Source organism: Caretta caretta, chromosome 5 (assembly GCF_965140235.1).
Source record: "Caretta caretta isolate rCarCar2 chromosome 5, rCarCar1.hap1, whole genome shotgun sequence".
NCBI lineage: Eukaryota > Metazoa > Chordata > Testudines > Cheloniidae > Caretta > Caretta caretta.
Genome location: NC_134210.1, coordinates 131623980 through 131636764, shown reverse-complemented (window position 1 = coordinate 131636764; position 12785 = coordinate 131623980). Strand labels below are relative to the sequence as shown.

The window sequence follows — 12785 nt, the reverse complement described above, 5'->3', positions numbered from 1 at the left end:
TTCAACTCCAATACGGAGTCACCAAGAACATCTACTATTTTCATGTCAAGATGCTTAAGAATATTAGTGCTTTTATTTTCAACACAATTTGGAAGTTGGGTTTGTTCCTTAGTGGCATATTTGATGAAGCATGGAATAAAGCTTTGGAGCAGTCTAGTACTCAAGGATAGTCCATGATGAGTTCATTTATTTTGGTAGAATAGGTTTAAAGAGTATGGAAGGGCGGATAAGATACAGAATAGCTATTTAGAAAAATGAACAGTTTCATTTCATGAGGAAAGGGTCAGATTTTTTGAAAGAGCTCAGCTCCAATGGGAGCTGCTGGGTGCTGAGCACATGTGATATATCTGGACCTAATACTAAACGAAACAATACTCTGTAACATGTTCAACAAGCATAATGAATATATTCAGCAAAAGGAAAGGTCTGTATAGAGCACTGAGAAACAGTTCTTACCTCGTGATTATAATCCAGTATTCCTTTTAAAATTTTCTTCAGATTGCTTATCTGTTTGATGGAAGAGAGAGAAATTAAAATATAGAAAGCCACTGAATTTAAGATACAGTAGAACCTCTAATTTTACAAACTAATTGGGGACTGATGTTTATAAAATTGAAATGCTCAAAAAATTGTACATCTCAAAATTACAGTAGGTATGGTGCATAAATTGCAGTATGGTGCACTACATCGTCGTCGTCTTGTTCTTTACACCACTGCAAAGATACTTCCCATCCACTGAAGAAATTGGAATGTGAAGAGATGTCGACTTGTTCATCGACATCACTTTCATTATGTGATTCCCCCCCCTTCCGGAAAAATTATTTATGTAACTGGCCATTTATAAGGCTGGTTTTAGTAAAATTGAAATTCTACTGTATTTATATAAATATATAAAAACAATTGTGTAGGTATACAGCAGGCTAAAAAAATCACAAGTAATACTGTAAGCAGAATCACATACACAAATGTAAGTCCATTTGTATTTCTAGTGAAAAGTATCTTGCCCGAATCAATAATTCATTATGATTATATATGATTGTCCCATGATGCGGGCCTGATCCGAAGTCAACGCCAGCCAATGGAGCACAATGAAGTGAATGACAAAAATTCCTACTGACTGGAATGGGCTTTGACTCAGGCCATGGTGAAAAATTGTAAGGGTAGCACTGTTTAAGCCAGTGTCATGAAAGTGATGGGGAAGCTGGGGCTCCAAAATGAGAGGGTGAACTATTTCCTGATCTCGGTGAATGGGGAAGGCTCTAGGCTAGTCGGAGGGAAAAGGTACGGCCCAGACAGGAAAGAAAAGGAGTAGATTTCCGCTAAAGGTGGTGCTGAACTCTGGGGGTACTGTCAGTACTGAGAATTTAGACATCAGAGTTAGTGCCAAGAGTAACATTCTCAATACAGAGTGTTAGGATATAGATATTCAGGCCTGTCTGCAAAGGCCTGTACTTTAAGAATTTAGGTGTATTCTTATCACTTGGCTAGTTCCAGAGGTATAAAAGAAAGAATCAAAACCACTGTCTGCCAGTGTAAGGGCCTTCTCTTACTGTGACAGTTTGTGGCCCTGTTCTTAGGCTAAGGCCTTTGGCTAAGCAGCAGAGGCAGCCATAAGCTGGGAAGCGAACGGTCACATCCTCACATTCCAAACTAGTCACATTGAAATAAGGTGCTATTGGGCTGTTAGGCACTATCAGGACAGGATTGTATGCCTATCACCTCCAGAGAAAGGGAAGTGCCTAGAAAATGTAAAAGAAAACTTAGTTTGATAGCATCCTGTCTGGCAAGAACTCACTTATCAATACTGGGATGTAAAATCCTCACTTCTGTATTGTCTTGCCATTATAGTTCCCACTTTGCTATTGTTTGTCTGTATAATCTGTCTGATTCTGTGATTGTTCCTGTCTGCTGTATAATTAATTTTGCTGGGTGTAAACTAATTAAGGTGGTGGGATATAATTGGTTACATAATCATGTTACAATATGTTAGGATTGGTTAGTTAAATTTTAGTAGAATGATTGGTTAAGGTATAGCTAAGAATATTACTATATAAATTAGGGGCAAACAGGAAGTAAGTTGGGATTCGGAAATAAGGAAAAGGAACTTGTATTTAAGCTTGCTGGAAGTTCATCCCAATAAACATCGAATTGTTTGCACCTTCGGACTTCGGGTATTGTTGCTCTCTGTTCATGTGAGAGGGACCAGGGAAGTGGGAGAGAGTGAAGGAATAAGCTCTCTAACACAGAGGACGGCACCAGATAAGCAGTGACTTCCAACAATAGCTGGTCTGCTGGATCCATTAGGGCTTTGCTTGCCAGAGCCAAGGTATCAGTAGCAGATGTAGGTACACGGGTTGTTTTGGTACTACTTAGTACTGGGCCAGGAATCAATACCATGTCACTTGCCCTGTATTACTAAAGGACTTTCTGCCAAATTCCAAGGAGGAGCCCGAAGGCAAATGATCTTTTCTTAGGCCTCTGAGCTTTTCCCTTTTTACAGGAGGTAAAAGCACTGGTGCTAGGAACCATGGCCCGTTTGGTGTTCTGGTCTACCTTGATTCCAAGTGGAAGATACATCTCAGTCTTTTGGTGCCGGAGCAGCCATCAGCGATAAGCTGACTTGGGCAGTCATGGACAGCCAATCAGTACAGTGTCAGCTGCCTTATCAGAATTTGCCTTCAGAGTTGCATTGCAGCTCACAAGGGCTCTAACTAACTGGACCTGGAGGTACAAGGTCTCATCTTGCAGCCTGATGCCTATTCTTCTGGGTGTAAAAGTGCCCCTCACAGACTGCTCCAACAGAAATAGTTTTAGCCCAGTGTCTCCAGATTTTTTCATTTCTGATGAGAAAGACTGGCAGACAGTGCAATGGTCAGTCATATGGCTTTCACCTAAGCAGAACAAACCATGGCTACCTCCATCTGTGAGGAGAATGTGTCATTTGTGAGATGGACAGGGTTTGAAGCCACCATGATAGTGGTTGTGGTGAAGAGTACTGAATAATAAATAATTTTTGGGAGTGGCAAGGAAGGAGGTTTGCAAGAAAATTAAAAGAATTTTCTGACAAGAATTAACCCTAGTTATCTACCTAGAGTATTTCCTCTCTTTACTTGTCACTAGCTAAAGGGTAGCAGGCATATATAGCCTGGTTCTGTCTCGCTGCCACAGGCAGTAAGAGAGACTTGAAGGATGGGTCTGACCACTCTGCTGACCTTTATGCCCTCATGAGGGAGTGGGGACGAGGACCTGTGGGGTGCAGGCATGGCCCAATGGACACTGCTGTTCAAAGATTCTGATCTCACATCCTTGAGCGGCATGCACATATAGAGTGGGATCCACACCGACACATACTCGAAAAACAAGAAATTTTATCTCCTACGAAGTGGGGTAAACAGGAGAGAGAGAGAGAGAGAGAGAGAGAGAGAGAGAGAAAGAAAGCCTGGCTGTGGATTTAACACATACTGGAGCTCTAAGGGACATGTTTTGGTTACATCTCTAACTATACTAAACTTAAAGTGTGTCCCTTCCTTTTTACATTTGTGGTAGCAGATGATCTCAACCCTGGAACGCCTGTCAGCCCTGCCAAAAAAAAGACCTAACATCACCCCCAACTTGATTTTACTAACTATGAGGGGCCTGGCTCTCAGGCAAAGATAGACGCTCCCTTAGTACTTCAGCAAGTTAGACTGGCCAAAACTGCAACCAAAGAAGATTTTGCATCTGCCCCCGAAAGGAGTTAATCCCATCTCAATCCTTTCTATTTGTCCATGATGTAGATAGAAAACTATTCATGAGAAACAGCTTCTGAATGTAGGCAGCTAGGATTCACCAACCTATGTACCAGTCAATAGCCACTCATAGATGTTATGGCTTTGTAGACACTATGGGGAGGGGAGGGGGAATAACTCTTCATGTCCTTTAGAGTGATGGGAGAAGATTATAAACACACTCTATACGTAGCCCAGTAAAGAGCACTCTAAGCAGTGCCACAAGCCATCCGTATTCCAACAAGACCTAAGAAGACAATGCAGAGAAAATTTAGGAACCACTGTACTGATATTAAAGGGCACACTGTGATGACCTACTTGGCCAACAACAGAGTTAGCCAACAGAGAGCTCTGAAAGCCATTCAGCTCTATCACTCTCCACTGGCTAAACAATGAAACAGACCCTCCATCCCCAAAAGCACAAATGTTAGCTAAAAACACTTGGGATAGGTTTATGGGTGTCATGATGACCTTGAAATCTCAAATCAGACTAGAAAAAATGCTATCTACTTGGATTTTTTAAATAAAGATCAGCCTAAAATGAGAAACTGGAGATACTGCAGAGCAAACTGCATACTGCAGCTATTCCAAGCTCTCTAATGATGTGAGACTGAACAAAGAATTGTCATTAATTCCACAATCCTAAACCACCTCCCACACCTTCTCTGGTGTCAAAAGTTCCAACTGCCAAGGCATCCAGTCCCCACCACCTCTGGAAAAAAGATGTTCACAGCAGTTATGCATTTTCATTACAAAAATCTGCAGCAAATTTAAAATTTAGGGGAAAGGTAAATTACTTGATTTTAATATTAAATCGAACACGATAAGGAATGCTGTACTGATTGTATTATTCATTTTCATAAATGATTCATTAAAAACCTCCAATTTTGAATTTACCTGAGGCTGCCGCAAAATTTCCAGCCGGCTGCACTGAAGTGCCATAGAAACCAAGGGCCATGCTGCAGAATTAAGTCCAGTTTACCTCAGAGTACATGGGGACCTTGAGTATTTCCCAAAAGTGACAAAGAAATAAAATGAAAAATACTACCCTTTTCCCCATGTGAATCAAGATTCCCTAATCAAAAAGAAAGTGATCATCTTCCTTCCATATAACCCCCAGCCCAGATATCACCCCTTTTTGAGTAGGAGATTGCAGCTCATCTGCTACCAAGACTAGGGTGGTTAGAGAGCACCTCAGACAGAGGTGACTGAAAAGAAACCCAACATCTGATCTCCATGACCCCATCTTTCTATCTCCATAACAATCAATACCTTGATACATCCCGTTCAAGTGTTTGCTGCAACACCATGGTAAAACACACAACCAGCCAATCAGAAGACCCACCATAATACAAGTAACTCCAACTTAGACTGGTCTAACATCTAACACTAATCATGAGTCCAGCAAGGAAGGGACATTTTTAGTGGCTTACAGCAAATATGCTGGAATATAGCTGCTGCCAAGGGCCAATCAGCGTGGGAAATTAGTGCAACTGTTTTCTATTTTAAATTCGACTCAGTAGCAATATTATCATCACCTTCCAGTCACAACACACATTTTAAGGAGAAATTCAAATACAGTGACAAAAACATTTATATCACAACAGGGAAGCAAAGCAAGTGCTAAGAGCAACTGATTAATTTGTAAAAGTTAAATACCAGGACTGAGGGGACAATATAATTATATTGTTTCAGAGCTTTAGAAAACAAAGGGGCATTCAGTCAAGCAATGACAGAAGTAGAAGTAATTCCATATACAAACTACATATAGCATACTGCTCTCTGCTGGAAGGATTAAACACATTCAGGTGTTTGCACTACAGTCCCTGACCTAAAGGTGGGATACAAGTCCTACCATTACATCTTTGATTCCTGCCCATGAGCTCAGCAGCAACAATGAGACTGACTGAAGTCTTTCTACCACTTCATCTTGTACCAGTTTCACCTCTCTGTTCATTTTTACAACTTTCTGTTCTGTGTCATTCTTTACCGTGTCTATCCAATGCACCCTCGGTCTTCCTCTATTTCTAGTTTCTTAGCCCTGGTCTACACTAGAACTTTAGGTCGAATTTAGCAGCATTAAATCGATGTAAACCTGCACCCGTCCACACGATGAAGCCCTTTATTTCGACTTAAAGGGCTCTTAAAATCGATTTCCTTACTCCACCCCGACAAGTGGATTAGCGCTTAAATCGGCCTTGCCGGCTCGAATTTGGGGTACTGTGGACACAATTCGACGGTATTGGCCTCCGGGAGCTATCCCAGAGTGCTCCATTGTGAACGCTCTGGACAGCACTCTCAACTCAGATGCACTGGCCAGGTAGACAGGAAAAGAACCGCGAACTTTTGAATCTCATTTCCTGTTTGGCCAGCATGGCAACCTGCAGGTGACCATGCAGAGCTCATCAGCAGAGGTGACCATGATGGAGTCCCAGAATCGCAAAAGAGCTCCAGCATGGACTGAACAGGAGCTACAGGATCTGATCGCTGTTTGGGGAGAGGAATCCGTGCTATCAGAATCATAGAATATCAGGGTTGGAAGGGACCTCAGGAGGCCATCTAGTCCAACACCCTGCTCAAAAGCAGGACCAATCCCCAATTAAATCATCCCAGCCAGGGCTTTGTCAAGCCTGACCTTAAAAACTTCTAAGGAAGGAGATTCTACCACCTCCCTAGGTAACGCATTCCAGTGTTTCACCACCCTCCTAGTGAAAAAGTTTTTCCTAATATCCAACCTAAACCTCCCCCACTGCAACTTGAACTCCGTTCCAGTTTTCGAAATGCCAAAACCTTTGTCAAAATCTCTCAGGGCATGAAGGACAGAGGCCATAACAGGGACCCGAAGCAGTGCCGCGTGAAACTGAAGGAGCTGAGGCAAGCCTACCAGAAAACCAGAGAGGCGAACGGCCGCTCCGGGTCAGAGCCCCAAACATGCCGCTTCTATGATGAGCTGCATGCCTTTTTAGGGGGTTCAGCCACCACTACCCCAGCCGTGTTGTTTGACTCCTTCAATGGAGATGGAGGCAATACGGAAGCAGGTTTTGGGGATGAAGAAGAAGATGATGATGATGAGATTGTAGATAGCTCATAACAAGCAAGCGGAGAAACCGGTTTTCCCGACAGCCAGGAACTGTTTCTCACCCTGGACCTGGAGCCAGTACCCCCCGAACCCACCCAACTGCCTCCTGGACCCAGCAGGCGGAGAAGGGACCTCCAGTGAGTGTACCTTTTAAAATACTATATATGGTTTAAAAGCAAGCATGTGAAAGGATTACTTTGCCCTGGCATTCGCGGTTCTCCTGGATGTACTCCCTTAGCCTTTGCAAAAGGTTTCTGGGGAGGGCAGCCTTATTGCATCCTTCATGGTAGGACACTTTACCACTCCAGGCCAGTAACACGTACTCGGGAATCATTGTACAACAAAGCATTGCAATGTATATTTGCTGGCGTTCAAACAACATCCGTTCTTTATCTCTCTGTGTTATCCTCAGGAGAGAGAGATATAATTCATGGTCACCTGGTTGAAATAGAGTGCTTTTCTTCAGGGGACACTCAGAGGAGCCCATTCCTGCTGGGCTGTTTGCCTGTGGCTAAACAGAAATGTTCCCCACTGTTAGCCACGGGGAGGGGGGAAGGTTGAGGGGGTAGCCACGCGGTGGGGGGAGGCAAAATGCGACCTTGTAATGAAAGCACATGTGCTATGTATGTAATGTTAACAGCAAGGCTTACCCTGAAAGAGTGTAGCCACTGTTTTATAAAATGTGTCTTTTTAAACACCGCTGTCCCTTTTTTTTTCTCCACCAGCTGCATGTGTTTCAATGATCACAGGATCTTCTCCTTCCCAGAGGCTAGTGAAGCTTAGAAAGAAAAAAAAACACACTCGCGATGAAATGTTCTCCGAGCTCATGCTGTCCTCCCACACTGACAGAGCACAGATGAATGCGTGGAGGCAAATAATGTCAGAGTGCAGGAAAGCACAAAATGACCGGGAGGAGAGGTGGCGGGCTGAAGACAGGGCTGAAGCTCAAATGTGGCAGCAGCGTGATGAGAGGAGGCAGGATTCAATGCTGAGGCTGCTGGAGGACCAAACCAGTATGCTCCAGTGTATGGTTGAGCTGCAGCAAAGGCAGCTGGAGCACAGACTGCCGCTACAGCCCCTGTGTAACCAACCGCCCTCCTCCCCAAGTTCCATAGCCTCCACACCCAGACGCCCAAGAACGCGGTGGGGGGGCCTCCGGCCAACCAGCCACTCCACCACAGAGGATTGCCCAAAAAAAAGAAGGCTGTTATTCAATAAATTTTAAATTTGTAAACTTTTAAAGTGCTGTGTGGCATTTTCCTTCCCTCCTCCACCACCCCTCCTGGGCTACCTTGGTAGTCATCCCCCTATTTGTGTGATGAATGAATAAAGAATGCATGAATGTGACTCAACAATGACTTTATTGCCTCTGCAAGCAATGATTAAAGGGAGGAGGGGAGGGTGGTTAGCTTACAGGGAAGTAGAGTGAACCAAGGGGCGGGGGATTTCATGAAGGAGAAACAAACAGAACTTTCACACCGTAGCCTGGACAGTCATGAAACTGGTTTTCAAAGCTTCTCTGATGCGTACCGCGCCCTCCTGTGCTCTTCTAACCGCCCTGGTGTCTGGCTGCGCGTAACCAGCAGCCAGGCGATTTGCCTCAACCTCCCACCCCACCATAAACGTTTCCCCCTACTCTCACAGATATTGTGGAGCACACAGCAAGCAGTAATAACAGTGGGAATATTGGTTTCGTTGAGGTCTAAGCGAGTCAGTAAACTGCGCCAGCGCGCCTTTAAACGTCCAAATGCACATTCTACCACCATTCTGCACTTGCTCAGCCTGTAGTTGAACAGCTCCTGACTACTGTGTCCAGGCTGCCTGTGTACGGCTTCATGAGCCATGGCTTTAAGGGGTAGGCTGGGTCCCCAAGGATAACTATAGGCATTTCAACATCCCCAACAGTTATTTTCTGGTCTGGGAATAAAGTCCCTTCCTGCAGCTTTTGAAACAAACCAGAGTTCCTGAAGATGCGAGCGTCATGTACCTTTCCCGGCCATCCCACGTTGATGTTGGTGAAACGTCCCTTGTGATCCACCAGAGCTTGCAGCACTATTGAAAAGTACCCCTTGCGGTTTATGTACTCAGCGGCTTGGTGCTCTGGTGCCAAAATAGGGATATGGGTTCCGTCTATGGCCCCACCACAGTTAGGGAATCCCATTGCAGCAAAGCCATCCACTATGACCTGCACATTTCCCAGGGTCACTACCCTTGATATCAGCAGATCTTTGATTGCGTGGGCTACTTGCATCACAGCAGCCCCAACAGTAGATTTGCCCACTCCAAATTGATTACCAACTGACCGGTAGCTGTCTGGCGTTGCAAGCTTCCACAGGGCTATTGCCACTCGCTTCTCAACTGTGAGGACTGCTCTCATCTTGGTATTCATGCGCCTCAGGGCAGGGGAAAGCAAGTCACAAAGTTCCATGAAAGTGCCCTTACGCATGCAAAAGTTTCGCAGCCACTGGGAATCGTCCCAGACCTGCAACACTATGCGGTCCCACCAGTCTGTGCTTGTTTCCCGAGCCCAGAATCGGCGTTCCACAGCATGAACCTGCCCCATTAGCACCATGATGTATGCATTGGCAGGGCTTATGCTTTCAGAGAAATCTGTGTCCATGTCCTGATCACTCACGTGACCGCGCTGACGTCGCCTCCTCGCCCGGTATCGCTTTGCCAGGTTCTGGTGCTGTATATACTGCTGGATAATGCGTGGGGTGTTTAACGTGCTTCTAATTGCCAAAGTGAGCTGAGCGGTCTCCATGCCTGCCTTGGTATGGCGTCCGCACAGAAAAAAGGCGCGGAATGATTGTCTGCCGTTGCTCTGATGGAGGGAGGGGCGACTGATGACACGGCTTACAGGGTTGGCTTCAAGGAGCTAAAATCAACAAAGGGGGTGGCTTTACATCAAGGAGTATTTCAGGCAGGACTTCACGGAGGGTTCCAATAAGAAATGGTGCACCTAAGTTATTGTTCTTATTGGAACAAGGAGGTTAGCCTGGCCTCTGATTGATACATGGCTAGATTTACCTCGCTGCACCTTCTCTGTGAGTGACTGCAGTGTGACCTAGAGGAATGAGTCCCCTAGACAGGGGAGGAGGCAAATGAGTACAAAACAAACACTATTTCTTGTTTTGATCCACTCCATCTATCTTTTACATCGCGGTTGCTTTTACATGGCAGCAGACGGTGCAGAAGGACTGCATGCCATCCACATCTCATGGCTGCTCGGCAGAAGATGGTACAGTACGACTGCTAGCCATCCTCATCTCTTGCCTGCCCGGCAGAAGATGGTACAGTACAACTGCTAGCAATCCGTATCTCCTGCCTGCTCACCATAAGACGGTTCAACAGGACTGACTGCAGGACTAAAGAGAATGACCTGGTCAAGTCACTCCAAATTTAGTCCCTGCGCCCATGTCTGCCCAGGCGCTCCCAGCCGACGTGGCCAGGAGCACCTCGGACATGACGATGACGGCTACCAGTCGTACTGTACCGTCTGCTGCAACAAGGCAAGGGGTTGCTGCTGCTGTGTAGCAAAGCCTTACCGCGTCTGCCAGCACCCAGAAGACATAGGGTCACGGTTACCTGAGCGGGCTCCATGCTTGCCGTGGTATGGCGTCTGCACAGGTAACTCAGGAAAAAAGGCGCGAAACGATTGTCTGCCCTTGCTTTCACGGAGAGAGGGAGGGAACGGGGGCCTGACGATATGTACCCAGAACCACCCGCGACAATGTTTTAGCCCCATCAGGCATTGGGATCTCAACCCAGAATTCCAATGGGCAGTGGAGACTGCGGGAACTGTGGGATAGCTATCCACAGTGCAATGCTCCAGAAGTCGACTATAGCCTCGGTACTGTGGAAGCACTCTGCCGAGTTAATGCACTTAATGCACTTAGAGCATTTTCTGTGGGGACACACACACTCGAATATATAAAACAGATTTCTAAAAAAATGACTTCTATAAATTCGACCTTATTCCGTAGTGTAGACATACCCTTACACTCTGAAAGGAATTGCCATGTACGGTATCCTCCCTACATGCATCTTGGGCACATGTCCGAACCACTGCAGTCTTTCTTGAATCTTCTGTAACAGAGTTACTTCTTGCCCTGTTTTCTTATCACTTCATTTATTATTTTCTGCAGTCTTGAAATTCTCAGTATTCCCCTCAGCCAGTTCATTTCTGCAGTCAGTATCTTTCATTTATCAATCTTCCGCATACTCCAGGATACTGACCTATATAGCAGTATTGTCACAACAACTGAGACATAACAACATTAACTTGGTGTGCAACAGAATGTCATAAGAAGAGAATGGAAATGATTTTATTAACACTATTGAGCTGTTTGTGAATGATTTGGTGATACATATTAGTGATTTATTTCTCTGAATGTCACTATAACCAGCAGTGAAAGTCACTAGATTTGTCACTGGTCACGTTGACAATTATTTCCTCACTAAGGAAACCAAAAAGTCACTAAACCTAGTGACAAAGTAGCTAAGTTGGCACACTTTGGAAACACTTCTGGAACCAAATGCATGGCATGTGTGGAATACACAATAGGTACCATCACTCAAAGAAGCAGCACTGGTTCAGAAGCTGGGGCTTAGTGGAAACTAAGCTAATTGTGTTAATCACTGATCGCCTTCTTGCCATGAAGATAAGTGTCTGTGCAGGCTCTTTCAGACCAATTCACAGCCTTTCATGTGGATGACCATGAGATTCTGCAGTCTTACCTGCCGATCCTAGCAGGAGGTTCTGTTCCTATCTGTCTGAGAGAACTGAAAGGGTAATTTGTTAGCAACTGCTCCTCTCCCAGAGGACTCTCTTATGTAGGATGATAGTAGACCATGGAAAGGACTATAATGAATGGTGATGGTACCCAGTTCTATGCTTGTTACATCCCACCCAGCTGAGGCAGTGGAACAAAACTCAATGTCAATGTGATCTTAGGGCTTGGAAGACAGATCCAATTTATTTAATGTAAGACAGAGTGCTGTTGGGATGGAACACACCTAACTCAGGTCCAGCAGTCATCATTTTTTAAAGCCAAACTTTATTTGTGCTGCTGCACAAACAGAGAATTAAATAATCAAAGTATCACAAAGTGGTATAAAACTACACTAGAACAAGAATCAAAAAAATAGTTTTCAAGAGTCCAGATTTGGTTATAGTCTTAAACAGTCTATATCATAATTTAATAGATTATTCCATTTTGCCTAAACTGTTTCAAACTGAGAGCCATTCATCTTTGAAAACGTCCTCCCTTTCCACAAGACATCCAATGTTCTGTTCTAGGGGTAGAAAGTCTAACAGAAACTATCATTATAAGGTTGGACAATGTTACCCAATATTTGAACACACAGTCTGCTAGTACTAATGGAAATAAATGACATTTTTAAACAAATGCTGCAGTCTGATTGCCCAGGCAAATATCTAGGACAAAAAGCTTGGGATCAAACAGGAGATAACTGGGAACTTATTGCTCAACTTTTCCCCAAAATTTATGAATTTCTGAAAACTACCATAGTGAATGAGAAAAAGAGGACATTATCCAAGTTTTTGTTCCCATCCCCCACACATTCAATAATATTCTGCACAGACATAAAATGTGATGAAATAAAACACCTATGGACATTTGCGTCTGTCTCAAGTCATTATGCACAGTAATGTTATCAACTGCTTTTCAAACTGACCAGTCCTCCTCAGATAAAGGTATTCCTATATCTTTTGAACACTGAAATATTGAAGTTTGTGGTTTAGGGAAGTTCACAACTGCAAGGCCTTGGTAACAGAATGAAATATTTTTTTGTGCTGTTTCCCAGTTACAATGATTGGCATTCTGTTTCCAAAATGTGTTTTTAATAGAAAATCTCTGTTCTGCATGCAATCTAAAATATAATTATGCAAAGTGGATTTCTCTTGCACTAAGCAA

The 12785-nt window shown here is 44.2% G+C and overlaps 1 protein-coding gene across 8 annotated transcripts in view; it reads right to left on the bottom strand.

The window, feature by feature from the left end:
• The window catches only part of HOOK3 (hook microtubule tethering protein 3), a 142980-nt gene that overhangs the window by 90006 nt on the left and 40189 nt on the right, over positions 1–12785 (bottom strand). For 7 of the 8 annotated variants that reach the window (XR_007356890.2, XM_048851605.2, XM_048851604.2 and 4 more), the window contains one exon: positions 457–507. Coding sequence is in view for 7 of the 8 variants with exons in the window: in XM_048851605.2 (XP_048707562.1) it covers positions 457–507 (51 nt within the window). In the remaining variant the exon portion in view is untranslated. Of the gene's footprint in view, positions 1–456; positions 508–4664; positions 4725–12785 lie in introns of those variants that run through there. The other variant, XM_048851609.2, reaches the window with a different exon arrangement.